Source organism: Arctopsyche grandis, chromosome 5, assembly GCF_051622035.1.
Source record: "Arctopsyche grandis isolate Sample6627 chromosome 5, ASM5162203v2, whole genome shotgun sequence".
Taxonomy (NCBI): Eukaryota; Metazoa; Arthropoda; class Insecta; order Trichoptera; family Hydropsychidae; genus Arctopsyche; species Arctopsyche grandis.
Window position 1 is genome coordinate 361,094 of NC_135359.1, and position 18,025 is coordinate 379,118.

Consider the following 18,025-nt stretch of genomic DNA (forward strand, 5'->3'; position numbering starts at 1 on the left):
CGATCAAATAAAATTGGCAAACTCTGATAAGAAACGATTGACTTGGAGTCAGAAAATATCCAAGTCTAACCAGCAGTATTAAATATTAGCCCGGGATCGACCCCAATAATCTCTTGGTGCTAAACATAAATGCAACCACTGAGCCATACTGCTGGCTAATATACAATAATACATACATATGTACATATGTGTGTGGATATTTATGTATTTACTTATTCAAAAATGTTGTTATTTCATTTCCGACAAGGATAAGTTCTGTAAAATAAATATATGTATATATGTATACATATGTACATACGTTTTGGATTTATGATACACTTCACATTTATAGGAAAAATATCCAGGTATCCAGGAATTATTTTTTTTCCTTTATTTTGACTCATACATGAGACAAATTTTGATTTTGAAGTATGTAATTTAACTTATAGCAAAAAAATACTACAGCCCATTTTAGTCAACTCGCCATACCAGTTGGAAGAAAAATATTTCGAGTAACACAAATGAATTCGTTTTTGAAGGTTCGCGTATTCAGAACAAAGCTTGTCAAACGACAAGAATTGAGAGTTAGAGTTTGCCCACTGCTAACTTCTGTGGAATTAAAAATATGTTGTGAAATATACATTGCTTGATTAGCAACTCCGCTTAAAATATTATAAAAAGTGTTAAAAAGTATTCTTCGTCTCCAGGAAACACGCACTCTCTCCCAAGCTCTTATAAATTATCAATTGACCATAGGAGAATAAACATCAAAAGCACCAACCCAATGGTACTACATATGTAATATACAATGTAGTACCTAAAGCAGTAATAAATATTCGCATCGCATTTGGGAAAACTGCGATCGAATCGATAACAAAGTGCGCGACCATTCACTAAATTGCGCTCAATTGGCGGGAAAACAAAAATACCACAAGTTTAGAATATATTACTCGTCTAATTCCAGCTTGTTTAATACCAATCATCCAACGAAACTTACTTTTGTATGTATGTATTTTGTATGTATGTATTTATGTATTTACTAGTACATATGTTTTATATGTACATATGAGCACGTGCATCCAGTTGAGGCTTATCGAGAGAAAGGGGAAGGGGATGGAGGCAAAAGCTCACATCGATCCAAAAGGGAAAGAGAAGGGGAAGGTTTGCCGACAACTGCATGCCACTGCATCTCCACCTCCCCTTCCCTACAGACTTCCCGTTTCTCTTCTGGTCATCTTTATGCATACAATAGCTACGATTCCAACTAAAAACAAAATATTAATCTTACATAATTAAGAATAATATACACGTCCGTATTGTACATGCATATTATGTATATGCAGATGTAAACTTCGTTTGAAATTCCAGGAAAGTCACAATTTCCGACGACGATGAATTGTATATTATTTATAGTAAACTTCATTTTCATGAGTTTATATCAATACATATGTATGTTGCCTTTCAGTGGAATGATTTTATATGAAAAATATCGAATATGCATTCTAGGAATCAGTACAGGAATTGAAGGTACCAGTTGGTAATAGTATTGACTATTATCTGGAATGGATTATATTTCAGCTGATAACTAGAACAAACGCTGGAAAAATCGTTATGCGGCACCTACCGAAACACCCTTTATTGTTTGTTGGTAATCAATAATTAACTGTTTATACATAATATACATACATATGTACGTATATAATATTGAGTGTTTGCGAGTTGGATTCGACAATAAAGTCTGGGACAATTTGAGACTAGGTTTCAACGATGAGGTCACGTGGTCTGTGGTCTCCGGAAAGTGGAAGGAGGCAGAGCTATCGACCACGTGACCCGTTCTCTTTCCACTCGCCTTGTTTCAACCCGAACGTGACTTATCCCCATTATATCCTCAACATTATACATACAAACATAGACCGACGGCGACCATGTTTATATTAAATTAAAATTAAAATTAAATACATGTCCGAGGTACGAGCTAAATTAAAAAAAAACTGTCATCGGACTGGATGTCCAGAATTTACCAAATCGGTATCTTCCATTGTACCTACGTAGTTGGCTATTGAATATTTATCAAAACATGTGCATGTGTACATATGTACAATGTACTCGACAATGATTGTGAATGTCTCGCTCAAATGAGCGAAACTTGTGTGGTATCCGCGTTGCAGCACAACGGAAGTGTTTCAGGTGTACTGGTTTGGGGTTGACGGTATTCTGGGAAGAGGATGGGGTGGGGGTGGGTGTGGGGGTGGATTGATAAGAAGAGGGGTGAAGGAGAGGAGAGGAGAGGAGAAGGATGAAGGAGAAGGCTCTCGAGCACGAGGCGGCGTCGCGCCGTGTACAAGTGGCCACAAATACCCCGTATCCATTGCCTCTTCTGCTCGAGCACAACCATCGAGCAAACCCCTATCTCGCTGCTTCATTATTTCTTTTTAGTTTCGTCTCACCTCATTTAATTAACTCTCACAAAAAAACAAAATCAACTTTCAACTTACAAACTTCTTAAACACCTGAAAGGTAAAAACTAAGTACAGGTGGGAGAAGGTTATTGTATGTATGTATGTATACATATGCAATGATGTGGTAGACTATTTTCTTGACATCGCGAGGAAAAACGTTCGACATCCCTACATCCATATTTCGCAAGATTTTGCTGAATATATGTACATTTATAATTTATTTATTTATTTTAAGTTTTTGACCATTGTGGCATTACAGGAAGAACCTAATGCGTCACAGTGGCCTACATAATAAAATAAAATAAGAGAGGGATAAAACAGAAAATAAAATAAAAAATTGATAGATACAATACAAAGCAAAATCAAAAAATAACAAAAAAAATAATACAGCATTTATCCCAATCATAAAAACTTTATAGTAATTAAAATTTAAAATAAGAAAAAATACAAATAAAGGAATGTGTTGCACCTGCAGCCTGTTCCGATAAATGAGAACAAGCTACAAATACAAAACATCCCTGCGAGGCCCAAATGGAAGAGAGTAGATTAAGATTCCACGCATATATCACATTCAAATTAAGAGAATAATGATGAGCGTAGGTTACCAGATAAATATGCTAAAATAATATCCGATAATCTACGCTCACTTTTCGCAATTTCGCATTCAGACACAACAGCAACGATTTCATTGAATAGCTCTTGGAATAGGAGCCATTCGAAAAAGAACTGTGCGAGCAGGCGGTACAACCATCAAATGATTATGTCTACCACGCACATGTGTAGTTATTAGGGACATAAAGTCCCAGCTGTTCCAGCAACAATGGGCATGACGTATTACCACGCAGTAGCTGGAGAACGAAACGAAGTTCAAGGGAATTATACCCAAGCATGCCCAAAAGGAAAGGAGTAGGATAGAGATATGGGTAGTACTCATACTCTTTCTTATATAGAAAACGAAGAAATGCTCTTTGCACTTTTTCGATCATAAGAGAGTAATTTGCTTCATGCGGATTCCACACAATCGCATTATACTCTAGCTTACTTCTAACAAGCGAGTTGAAAAGCAAGTTAATATTATAATATATGCATGTTTGTATAAAGCCTACCATAAACGAACAGGGACTACCAAGTGAACAGGCCGAACTGAATCAGTTTGGCCTGAGCGGACGCGTGGACACACACACGGTGCAAAGACTGATCTACCGCTAGGAGTGAAGCGCAAATGAATGCGGCATTCACTTTGCCACCACAATTTATCAAGCCTTTCAGTCAAAATGTTAAAATACATTTATAAATACAGACTTTCACGAGCTAGACACATCGTAGGAAATGATTACATGAAAATCGCTGCTAATGAGATTGCAAAGAATCTTCAATACAGTACAGAATTTCCTGCCGAAACTGAAGTTGGATCCAGGAGGAAAATGCGTCAATTTCACTATAAACAAGCTGTCGATTAACCTTAAACATATGACAAAACGCTAGAAGATTATTGTACAAGTGTATAGTCAATGCTTTCTGTCGATAATGAAAGTATTAACAATGAATAATTGCATGATGTATCCAAATGCTACCATATTCTATGAAACCTTTGGATGTTTTAAAGTATTTGTGCCAAAATAATTTAATTGCATACTTTGTATCCAAATATAGTTGTAGCTCTAATCATAATTGAAGGTTAGAAATAACATTTTAGGGGCTTACATGCAGAGAAATTTATTATTACATCATATTGAGAAAATCTACCGCACGGCCCTGTATCATATATGGGTTTGGTGCATCCGCTCTAAAATCGCCAGATTAACAGAACGGCAGCTTTAAACGTAATTCTCGTTTTCTCAAATGATAGATTGCACATCAGATGACGAGTAACCTTTCGATGTGCACAGATCCAATTATTAAAATTGAGTTGGATCTTTCTGGCGAGTTTAATAAGGCAAGATTCGGAACTTATCGATTTAATAATTACCATTTTAATAATTGCATCTGTGCACATCGAAAGGTTACCCGTCATCTAATGTGCAATCTATCATTCGAGAAGATGAGAATTGCATTTAAAGCAGCCGTCCGTTAATCTGTCGTTCAATTTGTCTGGCGATTTTAGAGCGGATGCACCGCATCCGTACTTACTCACACTTCAGTCAGTTACAATCGCTGACTGAAAACAATACAGACTGCGAAGAGTGGGGGGAAAATATTTTTATCTTCTTTTAATCACTATTTTAAATATGTACGTGCATTTTCTTCTTTGACTGGGGACTGGCATTTGAGTAGCAATGGCTTAGAATATATATGTATGTATATATAGCCAGCAGTATGGCTCCGCGGTTGCGTTTACGTTTAGCACAGAGAGATTGCCGGGTTCGATCCAATGCTAATCTTTAATACTGCTGGTTAGACTTGGATATTTGTGACTCCAAGTCGATCGTTTCTTATCAGAATTTGCCAATTTATCTGATCTTCATCGTTGAAACGGTTTCTCAAATTGGCAAAAACCATCCTACTTCACAAATATCTGAATCCATAGATGTCTCAATGGATTAATTAATTAATTAATTGTTAATTTCGTGTTCTTCAGCCTCTCTAAATATAGTGATTTATGTAATAAAAATGCTGCAATATTTGTAATCAATTGTTTAGGAAGGCGCATTGGGGTCTACCTGTCAGGCCTTCTATGTAAAAAATAAACTTTTCAATTGAAAAAGTTTGTAATCATCAGGAAATGACAAAATGATTCTTACTTAAAAAATGAGATCGTTCCGTAATATGCAGATATAATGTACATAGTCGTATAGTCGCATGTCGTCCATCAATCGACGTTTACTTGTCATAAAAACACATTCAGTCGCAGAGGAAATGAATTTCTCATTCTTAAGGTTTCCCAATCGATGCGTACAAATTTGTCGGTAGGTACTAACCGGAAGTTGACTTTTGTTAATTTTCAGTGGTCGAGCGGTCTGGAATATGGCGAAGAAATGCATCAGTACGTGCCCGATTGCGACACAGGGCATCCCAATTGGAACTACTATCAGGTACGTACACAGATCGTAGACTCGTTTGTTCGGTACCTAATGTACCTTTACATGTACCTAATCAAGTTTCTGTTTGGACAATCAAGGGAGGCTCGTGGGTTGGTGACAGGAGCTCGTTTATGGGGCGACAATTCCCTCCGGCGTATCCGAACCCTTCCCCGTCACCCCTTCAGCACCAGCAGCAGCACCAGCACCAGCAGCAGCAGCAACAGCAGCACCAGCAGCAGCAGCAGCAGCAGCAGCAGCAGCATCAGCAATCCTACAGGCAAGACCCGCTTCGGGGATTAGCTGCCATGCAGGCTACGCACACCTCCACACCGATGGACGATAAGGTATTGTATTGATCACTCTACGAGAGTACGATATACCCATACACATTAACCTATACATATGTACATGCATATGTATGTATGTATAAATAATAATTCACTACGAAAATTCAAAGACGATGACGACACATCTTAAAATGTTTGTCTATTTGATCTACATATTTTCAATTTCAACCAGATACAAAAACAATTAATCACTTAATCGCCACATGTTATTATATGTGTTTAGTGCCAACCTTTGACACCACTTCTCGAATATATCACAAACTAACGAAAAATATTGATTTCATTAGTTCACAGGATATTTTTAGATGTCGTTGTGAAGAAACCAAAATTAATTTCGAGCCCTACGGCTATCCGTAAATACGAAGGAGCGCGCACCGGTGCGCTTGTAGCGACCACCTATGTACCCGTGCGCATATGGTGATGTAGTGGTGCATGCATATGTTTGTATTGAAGTATCGTTTTCGATGCGGAAATAAGTGGTACTCAATAAGCATTTAGTTTTCCAATCCCTCACTATGTACATATAAGTAGTTTGAAATATTTTTCGTCTTTTTCAGTGAGTTTTAAGCATTTAATTGAACTTTTCAGATGACTCCGTCAGGCATGGAAGAACTGGGAGCTTCAGCTATACGGGGGATGGCATCCAACTGCTGTTGTGCTTACGCAGGAGGCAACTGCACCTGCGGCGGGTACGTCCCACCTATGGGACACAACGGTACACCTCTGCCACTGGGTGAGGTGAGACACCGGTTCCAGCACCACCCTCCTGCACCAGCCAAGCTTAGGACCAAGGACGAGTCCAGAACGGGAGGCGGCGATCGTCCCAGAAAGAACAAATCTCCAAAGATCTCCAGCAAAGAGGAGACGGTGCAGGTGGCGACGGCGCCGACTCCGAATGACGCCGCCGCGACTAAAGTCGAATCTGTACCCCTTCCTGCTTTTCAGCAAGCCTTTGGCTCGACAGAGATCGGGAGGTTTTCGGGGGCTTTCGTTAGAGCCGACTCTGATGATAATGGGGACCGCTCCATCACCGAGGAAATGGTAAGGGACGCCATCTGGAGTCAGCTTGGCGAGGGTCTGGGTGAAGAGTGGCGCGAGCCGTCCACTGTGCACCTGGATGCTTGCTTTGAGACTCTGCCACCTGAACCGGCACCGGCCTGGAGTCACAACCCTGCACCCACCCCAGCACACCACATCTACTGAGATATCTGGATCCGTGTTGATTTCAAATGGTATGGTGCGCCTCGTGTATCGTGGCGTTTGACAACATCATATTTTGATTTTTTGTACGTATTGTCAGGAATTGATAGGGTAGGTCAGGTATCTTTTAATGAAGACCCGTTGGTGGTTTCTCCTCTCTACTGTAAATTTTGTTGTACGCGATTTAAAAAAAAGTCAGTTGGAAAAATATTAGTGCATCCTAGAATTAATTGAATTTCATTGTTCAATACTATTTCGACCACTAAAAAAAATTTATCAGCCGAATATTTAATTTCAAATATTGTTTGTACGATTATTTTCTCAAAATGGCTTTCCAATCGTCCATTTCGATTAGTGCCATGAGAAACAAGTTTATAAACAAATAAATATATGCCTATGTACATATACATATGTACATATTTACATATGTATGTACATTGGTTTTTTATTGGGTACATATTTGTTATTAATACGTATGTAATGAAAAACGGACAAGGGAATTTTTCCATTATCACCATCCTCAAAACTATAAATTTAAATTTGATATTATTTAAATATGAGAGTAATAGATACATATTATATAAAACAATATTCCGTCAGAAAAAAAAATCACTTAATCCATTAATTGTCACTCAAAAGTACAGATTGATCCAAAAAATAAAAATATTGAGCACCAACTAATAGTTTAAAAATGAAATAAACTGCACACCCAACCTCAATCTTTAACACTAAAATCTTATTTGTATCGAAATTTTTCCAAAATACCATCGCAGACGATTTGTCTGGTTATAAGATATTATTACATATTACGTACATATGTATTACAATAGTATAATAGAAGAAAATCGTGCGTTAACATAACTTGAAACGCATTCAATTAGTATTAAATAATCTATTATACATTTAACTACAAATATAATATATTATTAATGCCAATTATGCCAGTCAGGGCTGTATTCGGACACATGATCCATACGCTCGTGAATAAAAAATTGAACTTTAGTCGTAATAAATACCATAAAGAGTCGTGTATGTACATACGAGTAGCAGTACAACGAGTACTTGTCTTACAACATGTCTTGGAAAAAATATATTGTGCCTTCATGTAGGACTGCGCACGACGACAAATTTTAAACTTCTATTAGTTACTTCTTATTTTTACGGTGTAATGTATTTTTAAATTTTTAATCTAGCTTTTTTGTGCCACACTATTGTAACTTTCGTGGACTCGGGCGAATTCTTGGTTGATTTTTTTTTTTTGACAATCTATTCTATAAACTAATTATAATGTACCAATACCACTGCAATCATACATACATATGTTTGCATCTCATATGCGATTGTCGAGCAGCCGAACAGCCGAGTCCTTTGATAGTTTAATTTTAATAATAAAATTTTAAATATTAACATCAATGCATATATTATATTAGGGGACCAAGCAAATAAAAAAAATAACATCATTCCAAAAACTCTTTTTGTCATATAATTATTAATAGAACACGATTTTTTTATTTGTTTTTGTACATAAAAGTATTTTATATTGATTTTTACTCGCCCGATTGGTCCTTACACAATTTCGAAAGGGTTAATTCGCCATTTTATAATCTTTGGGATGTAAAACTTAGACTTTAATATCAATTAGATTTTTAAGGCCCCTTACCCACTCATTTAATCAAATACAAAAAACAAAAACAACAAAAAAACAAAAACATTAGATAGCCAAATATATCGCAATGAATTGGTTAGTCAATCGAGAGCAAATTTTCTCATTCAAAAATTGGGTCCAAAGCGCCATTAACCTAATTAATAAAATTCCCTTATTTTTTGTTTTTTTTTTTTTATTTAAGTTCGGTCGACGTGTTCTTGTATGTAATGTCCCCCTTTTGCTTTCAAAACCTCTAAATGTATGTATGTGAGTGTAAGTCTTTTTATTGTTGTTTTTATTTATGTGCGTGTGTGTTTAAGTGTTTTATTAGCTTGTTTATTATTATCATATACATACATACATATAGTATATTTATTAAAAAAATCTCATTATTCGTACGTTGTCGCTGTATAGGGCGATCCAAATATTTAGAACTCCTTATGTATGTGTAAAAAAGTTTTTTTTTCTCTCATCGCAAATATCATATATCATATACCTAGTCAAATATTACACGAATTTATTTTTTTATTTTTCGTGACTGAAATTGTATTCAAGCCTTTGTTAACTTCTTTTGGTGAATTTTTTGTCAGTATATATTACATATATATATAATATATTTAGCTCCTATCCTTATCGTATAAATTAACTTAGTAGCATAATTGAAAATGAACCAATATTGTTGTAGTATAATTAAATAACCATTGAAAGTATAATTCATTGATCAAACAGATGAAAAGTCGATCAATCAAACGATCAAAAACGAGTTTTGAAAGTTTGAGTCAATTTTAACTAATTAAAGTCTGTCAAAAAAGCAGGAGAATTAAATGGTCTTGTTAATAAAAGAAAATAAATAAATAAAATGAAAAAAGAAATGGAGTGCCTTAAGTTCTAGAAAAATTATAGATTATATCTACATATTATTATATATATGTATATATGAATATATGTGTGTGTGTGTGTAAGCAGATGTATAGGTATATACATACATATGTACATACATATATTTATATATACATGACATAGTATGAAATGAAAATAAACAAATAAAACACCACATTATTCCTGTATGTTTTATTCTAGAATATATCATTACTATGTAAGATTATATAATATTATAATTATTTAAAAAAAAATGTACTATATCACAATTTTTAATTATCGCTGTAACGGGACAGTGATCCGACACATTTTTATACAAAAAAAGATCAATTTTGTAAATACTAAAATAATAATTTTTATTTTATTAATTTTTATTTGAAAAAAAAACATTATATGTATCTTTACATGTGCCAAATAAAAATTCGTTAAACACCAACAACTCATAGTGAATTTTTGCTAAGTAAAAGTTATAAAAAAGTGTCGGATTAATTATGCTCCCCCCCCCCCTCCCCCTACTTACCTTCTTACCCCTATTTTAATAATCCTCCATCAATATTTATAGTGTAATTTCTGTAATGTCTTCAAATTAAGTAAATTTAAATGATAATTACATACATACATATGTATATCATGAAAATGTTAAATATAAGCAAGCAGCCATTTTTAAGCCAACTTTCATTGTTTTCACTTGTTTTTATGAATTTTCAAGAGTAAAAAAAAATATTGTTGAAATATGAAAATGAAATTAATGTCTTCTGTAATGTATTACGAGAGCTTCCGAAGACGAATTCCATTTTTAATAATTGTCGTTGATTATATCGTCATACATATGTTTGTTGAGTGATTGAAAGTTTTTGTTAAAAAAATTTCAAATCAATGGAAAAACGTCAGTTTTTAAATTGCTTTTTTACATACTTATTGCAATTTGAATTATAATCAATTTTTTCATTAATAATTCTCGTTTTCGTCCAGATATGTAAATATGTATGTATGTTGACACATGTCCAAAAATATTTTTGAGACATATCTGGATATTTTTTCTGGAAGTATTTATTTTTAATTACATAATTGTTTGAAATGTAGTCGTTATACACTCTAGTATATATGTATAGTAATATTATTGTTTATTTTTATTGTTATATTGTTGATCCTGTTTCTCGTTGAAATTCCAAAAATAACCAATCAAAAAATTATTCGAAATACATATTTTATTTCGTCGCAGTGGCAATTAAAAATATGACTATGTTTAATTTATATATATTTTTTATAAAAATATTCGTGTAAACAATTTCAGACGAAATTTTGCGTTACGCTGATGTTTTAATATATATTAAAATAAAATTAAAAAAAGCATAATATACATATTGTTTCTTCCAATACCTATTATATATGTTATATATTATATTTATATAATACATATACCCGGTGAGTCGATCGAACACGTGAAATGTTTAATCCTAAATATGTAATTAGTATTGCGTTTAAATGTAATATTTGCTATCGTCGCGTATCGCGGATCTGATTCTTTAGATTATGTACTATCGAACCGTATTTGTCATTAAATTGTAGTAAAAAATTTCGCGAAGATGTCGAATGGCAAAATTGACGTCCCGACACGTCTGTACAAACATTTACAAAGGAAAAATAATATACAAAATATCCACTATCGATATCTTAATTATATACATACATACATACATACATACATATATTATACAAGGAGAAGTCGATTCATATTGAATACTGAAACAAAGTAAGTAATTAGTTTAAATATACATACATATTGTTGTAACGGAATATTTAAGTTGGCCCATATATGTATATTATATATATATATTATAATATATATTCATATATGTATATATTATAGAGTGATTTATGAGTACATTTTTACTAATTTATCAATTATATTATATACAAGAGAAAATTTAGGAGTTTTAAAACATTCTTAGAATTTTAGATAGATGAAATTATCGAGCGTAAAATTATAAATTAAAATATAAAAAAATAAAGTATTTAAAAGTTGTACGACCGTTTTATTTCTGTGTTCATTATATTATATATCATGATCGTGTTTATTTATATATGGGCGATAGGATTGCACTATTCATTCTATCGTCCGGAATAAAATCATTATTATTATACACACATCAATTTGTACATACGTATGTACGTATAATATTATCTATTTATAATTGAAGTGTTCATTCATTCATACATACATATGTAGATAACACTGTTTATGTTTACACTCATGTTTTCTATATACATACATACATATGTATATATATATATATATATATATATATATATATATATATATATATATATATATATATATATATATATATATATATATATATATATATATATATATGTGTGTGTATATATATATATATATATATATATATATATATATATATATATTTTGGTTCATATGATTTTTGCGTCTGTTTTTGGCACGGCACGGCGTGACCAACCCAAGAATGTATCTATTTACATATTTGAGGAATATAAGGTCACAAAACAAAATTCGATAATTTTACATACAAACATGACGGTTATGGGAGCGTTTTCAATACGAATTGAAAATAAATAAAAATAAAAATAATTTATAAGGTCAAAATAAAATAATAAAATATAAAAAAAAACTACTTCTGGTTTACGAATTTTGACCAAAACCTTATCAGCTCTAAGTTAACACAAAAAGAATACACAACTCTTAGAAAGGTCACAACATTTTTGACCTTTCTAAGAGGAAAAATCCCACTTCCGGTTTAAAAAATGTAATGATTTTTTTTATTTTCCTTAAATTGATACAAGAATTATACTTGATGTTTTTCGTGGCGAGCAGACATGTTTAAAGGGTCGATAAAAATAGTGGAAGAAAAATCGAACAAGAGTAAACTGCCATTTCCGGTTGACGGATGCTTACCAAATTTTATACATAACTTGGTATTAAGCTTAAACTTTTAAATATATATTTTTTTTTTTTTTTTTTTTTTTTTAATTTCATACCAGGAAGGCATTACAGGAAAACCCCAATGCGCCTTCCTGGCCAAATTACAAACAATACAGCATTTTTTATTATAAGTCGCTAAATTACGAGACACTGACTTAAACTCGACAATTAACGAGACATCTATGAATTGTACATACATTTTTATTGTAATATTTACATTAATCATACTCAAATAGTGGTGACATAGTGGGTAGGAAGGATTTTTAGCCAATTTTTAATCGGGAATCGTTTCAACAATGAAATCAGAGAAAATTGGCAAACTCTGATAGGAAACGATCAACCAGGAGTCACAAATCCTGGTCTGACCAGCAGCATTACAGATATACTCAGAAAAATTCTTTTCAATCGAGGTCAGCTCAAGGGATCGAACTCGGCGCCTCTCAGTGTTAAGCAGAAGCTTAACGACCGGGCCACGCTGCTGGCTCGATATGAAATTTCAGTTCAATAAATCAAAAGGTTTTTGAGAAAAACATAAAAAACTTTTGTTAATTAGCATTTGATTGTTTTTTATGAATATTTTAACTACCAATATTAGGATACATATTTTTTAAGTAATAAAAAATAGGGGGGGGGTCATAAAAATTAACCATCCTGGATATTTTTTATTTAGCACTACACCACGGCATATAGCCACCTGTAGTGGCTATATGGAAGCTAGATACGGATGATACTATGGGACGGGAGGATGTGTTTCGACGGTACCCGGTCTATGGAAACTCAGTTGAATATAACAGAGGATATTTATTTTTGTTCAGTTGATGCAATTTTTTGCGAGTAGAGAATATTCGCGGCGAAGAAGGCTAGTTGCCTGATTTCGGCGAAGGAGCTGGTTGAACTGCCGTCTATGGCTGCTGCGCTGGTTTATATATGGGCAAGGTGATGTCATCTCGTTTTCGGGGGTTCCTCCGGGCTCAAGGGCATCCTTTGTGTGGCTGCGCCTCAAAATCGCTTAATGGTTGTTTATCTGGAGCGAGTCTAATCGTCTTAGTCGGTGAGCTGGACGAAGTATTTCGGCCAAGGCTAACTTTCGTGTTCAAACAGGACGCGATGATGTCATTTGTACAGCTCGAGTTCGATGGGTGAAATAGGTGATATTATCGACCTAGTTTCGTATAGTATATAGGGCGGGTGATAGGTTTCAACCGATTCCCGGCCTATGGAAACACTGTTTGTGTTTGTAAGAGGATCGTTTATTTATGTTCAGTTGTTACAATGGTAATTGAATGTACGAAGAAGTTGAGTTTTGGAGAAGTGAGCTGGCTGAACTACAGAGGTTCACTCTGGCGTTTGGAGCTGCTGCGTCGGTTTAAATACATTGTGGCTCGACGCGAGCCGTGTGCAGATGTCTCTGTCTTCAGGTCAAGTGTCGTGGTTGCATGATGACATCACTGCTGGAATTCATTCGTTTTATGATCGAGCGATTAACTCTTTCTTCTGGAATAGTCAAAGGGGACGTTGCCCTCGAGTAGCGAGGATAATTCTGCTGGGTCAAATGTCTTTGTCTTCAGGACACGTGTTTTATTCGTATGTTGACATCAGCGCTGTATTTCATTCGTTTTACGATCGAACGATGAACTTTTTCTTCTGGAATAGTTAAATGGGACGTTGTTCTCGAGTAGCGATTAGTCCTGCATATTTGTACTACAGGGGCGACGATGATGCCATTTTGAGACCTGTGTATGTTGTGAAATATTTTATTTTATTTATTTTTTACATACATATACACAAATATACCAAGAAGGCTTAACAGGTAAACTCCAAATGCGCCTTCCTGGTCCACATAATTATTACATAGATATGTGGCGGCTCGCTATACGACATGGTCGAGTTTGGTCCAACTCGGCTGTGTTCAGAGTAGCTACCTCACTCTGCCTTCAGCTATCATAAATAAAGCACGTGCATCAACATGCCAGTCGTCTCATTCGTTCATCCCCCATAGATAAATGTAAATCTAAACAATATCTGACATTTATGGTCAGATATTACAAATATCGTATGAATACGATAAATAACTTGCATGTAACAACACGAATTTTTATATTCGATAAACAACCACAGAGACATATATGGTGAGCAATGTGGCGAAACCTAAAATATAACAATAACTAACAACAGAAAATCGGGAAGGAAACGCCAATTTTTACAGGAACCGTTTCAATGAAAATCAGAAAAATTGGCATAAAAATTCTGATAAGAAACGATCGACCTCGACAAACCAAGGTCTGGCCAACAACGAGATTTAGTGGGAATCGAACCCGTAACATCAAGTACGAAATAATTCAACATTCACCACTAGACCACGCTGCTGGTTAAATATATCCGATCACTGGTTTAGATTCGGAATAGCACACAAGTTGTGCTATATTCCTACAAGTGCAATGCTATATTCTTACAATACTGTTAGTAATATTGAAGGCCCCTGTGTGTAAGCGAACAATAATTCCATCAGTTGACGTTGGACGTGCGGCATTACAAACCGTGAGTGCGTGTTGAGGTCTGTTCATACTTAACAGCACTGCACGACTCCGTTTCAAATATATCATTTTATTACATTTCTATTCATATCTACCTACACGTCGCGGTCACGTCACGTTTACAGCAATTTGGCCGAGTGCAAGGCAAAATCGGTTTACTTATACATTAGAGGCCATGACGATACTGCGCAATATTGCTTACATCGTATTGTCGAGTACTTGCAATATGAATGCATACACGTGCATTCGTAGCTACGCGTCAGAATACAAGTCAGCAAAAATGTTTCGACGTTTATCGAACGAAAAATTATGTATAATCGCGCTGTTGTTGGAAGAAGAAGCTCAAGAAGGCAACAAAAAAGCACGGAGGCGTTTTGATGTGCATCCCATGTTAAAAAATAGAAAAACCGAAGGAGAGTTTTGGACACTGTATAAGGAGCTTGTGGATGATGGACAATTTTTTTTTAAATATTTCTGTAAAAAATTTAATTTTTTTTTAAATATTTGCGCCAAAACCGGTAATTGGACTATTCGTCACATTGGGGTGGTCACAAAGACAATTTTTGCTATGAAAATCGCGAATACACAATATTTAGCACTCAAGTTCTCGTTACTATGATAGTTATCGTTAGTATGATGGACTTTTCGGCTGCCAGATCTTCCGTTATAGAGATTTTAGTGACTTTGTGACGAGTAATTTGTGACCAGTAATCACCGAACCCAATAATTGGTCCAAAACAGCAAAGCGGCAGACTCATGGTACGTAATTCGCGTGTATATTTCCACGGGGTCTACGTGACTTGACAGAATGTTAAATTACAGAAAACGCAAATATCGGAAGGCAAAGATCGGAAATCGAAACATCTTAAGTTGAAAGATCAAAAAAAAAATAGTGCATGGTAAACGGTACATACTCACGTATGTATATACTCACTTCATTTGCGCGAGCAGGATACAACAGGAACAAGAGGAACATGCTTTTCCTCCCGTGTTAATGTGCGCGCGCAGAATACGGGAGGAAAAGCATGTTCCTGTTGTATCCTGCTCGCGCAAATTAAGTGAGTATGTACCGTTTACCATGCACCATTTTTTTTTGATCTTTCGACTTGATTGTTCTGATTTACTGAATAAGGTTAATTTCAGAATCCCAGTTCGGTACTCTAGACGCGTTGCACTCTTTTCACTTGATCCTTTCAATACTAATTCCCAAAAATATTTTTATCTGCAGCGCGTTTATCGTATGTTTAACGGAGAGCTGAATGAGGTTGATCTATTTGGTATTTCCCTACATCAATTCAGGTCTAACATCAAGAGAATCTTGACCGATTCATTCATTTCTTCTCCTATTCTATTTTTCCAATATTTCCAATATTTTTATACTTTAGTTTAGTTATGTAATGTGCTATTTAATCATATTATAGCTTTCATTCTTTTACTTTTCATTTGTTTATTTTGTATTTACCTTTTTCATTTGTTTTATATTTGTAAATTTCAATTTCTTCTTATATTCTATTTTATAACCTTTTCCAAATATTTTAATACTATAGTTTAATTATGCAATGTTCTACATATTTTGTCATGCCTTTATTCTTTACTTTTTAATTTGTTTTCCTCATATTTATCTTTTTCATTTTTGTAAAAATCTATTATTGGACTCGGATGTTACATATATTATTTATTTACTATTTGTTTTTTTATACATATCTATGTACATCCTGTCTGTTGATTTTTCAATTAATAAAATAAATAAATAAATAAGATCTTTCAATTTTCGATCTTTGCATTTCTGTCAAATCACGGACACCGATTTCCACGATGGCCAAAAAAACAGATACGATACGTTGACGGATGTTGCTGTAAGGTATGAACAGGAAATGTCGGGTACTGCTGTAAGCCCACCGTGGCGTAAACGTGACGGTTGGTATGAATATACCCATACAAAATGTACCAAAGAATACTTTTCGTACGGCCGGATACCTGCTGACCTTTGCACAGTTTAGTTACCATTTGTTTTGTTATATATATATAATTTGTAATAAATCGTAAGAAAGTGGATTTCACCATTGAAATTGTGAGGCAGCAGTGGAGGGGGAGCGGCGAGTGGCAACACCGGCGTGACAGCTGAGCCGAGTGGCGGGTGACGGCTGTCAATTCGGTTCGATTCGTCGGGCCGACAAGTCGCATCGGAAGGAGTGAGGTCATGCGTCTGCCTTGGGCTGTGGCCAGGGGAGTCGTCAGAGCGCTGACGGGAACTGCTCGAGCCTGCAGTTCCGGAGGAGTGGCCAGACTCGAGCGCTTCACGGACAAGCACGAGTGGGTGCGGCTGGAGAAGGAGTCCGAAAGTGCTAGAAGTGGAGCAGAAGCCAGTGTGGGGATCTCGGAGTACGCGCAGGACGCTCTGGGCGAGGTGGTGTTCGTGCAGCTGCCAGAGGTTGGGGCGCGGCTGGCGGCCGGAGACGAGTGCGGGTCTCTGGAGAGTGTGAAGGCGGCCTCCGAGCTTTACAGCCCCGTCTCGGGAACCGTCACGGCCAGAAACGACCGCCTGCACGCCACCCCTTCGCTCGTCAACTCCTCCCCCTTCGACGAGGGCTGGCTCTTCAAGCTGCGGCTCGCCGACTCCGACCAGCTCGACAAGCTCATGGATCGGCCGCAGTACGACGACTTTCTCAAGACGGACCACCACTGACCCCAACTCCCAACTCCCAACCCCTTGTTAAGTTTCACCCACTCTCTTGTATATTGTTGTAATATATATGTACGCTGTTATTAATAAATCACATATTCGCTTCAACATGTATTCTAAAATTGTTTCATTACATAACATAACTGCCGTTTTGTGTCGTGGTGCGTAAATTACGGGGTCACATTATCTGGTCGAGATGATGTGACCCCACGCGACCGAAGCTCGCTCGTAGCTACGAATCGACCGACGGGACTCTCGGCGTATTGCATACTTTGCATCGCACCAATTTATCTATTCGAAATGTGCTCGTGTAACCC

At 35.6% G+C, this 18,025-nt stretch overlaps 1 protein-coding gene across 1 annotated transcript; it reads left to right on the plus strand.

Annotated features, from left to right (window-relative positions):
- The first annotated feature begins 17,225 nt into the window (after window positions 1-17,225).
- Window positions 17,226-17,711, plus strand: ppl (glycine cleavage system H protein, mitochondrial). The gene has a single exon (XM_077431484.1). It carries the CDS (start codon window positions 17,226-17,228, stop codon window positions 17,709-17,711), a length of 486 nt encoding a protein of 161 aa, XP_077287610.1.
- The last annotated feature ends 314 nt before the right edge of the window (window positions 17,712-18,025 follow it).

Bases quoted from the DNA above. Each gene is read 5' to 3' on its own strand.
- ppl (XM_077431484.1), top strand. From the start codon at position 17,226: ATGCGTCTGCCTTGGGCTGTGGCCAGGGGAGTCGTCAGAGCGCTGACG.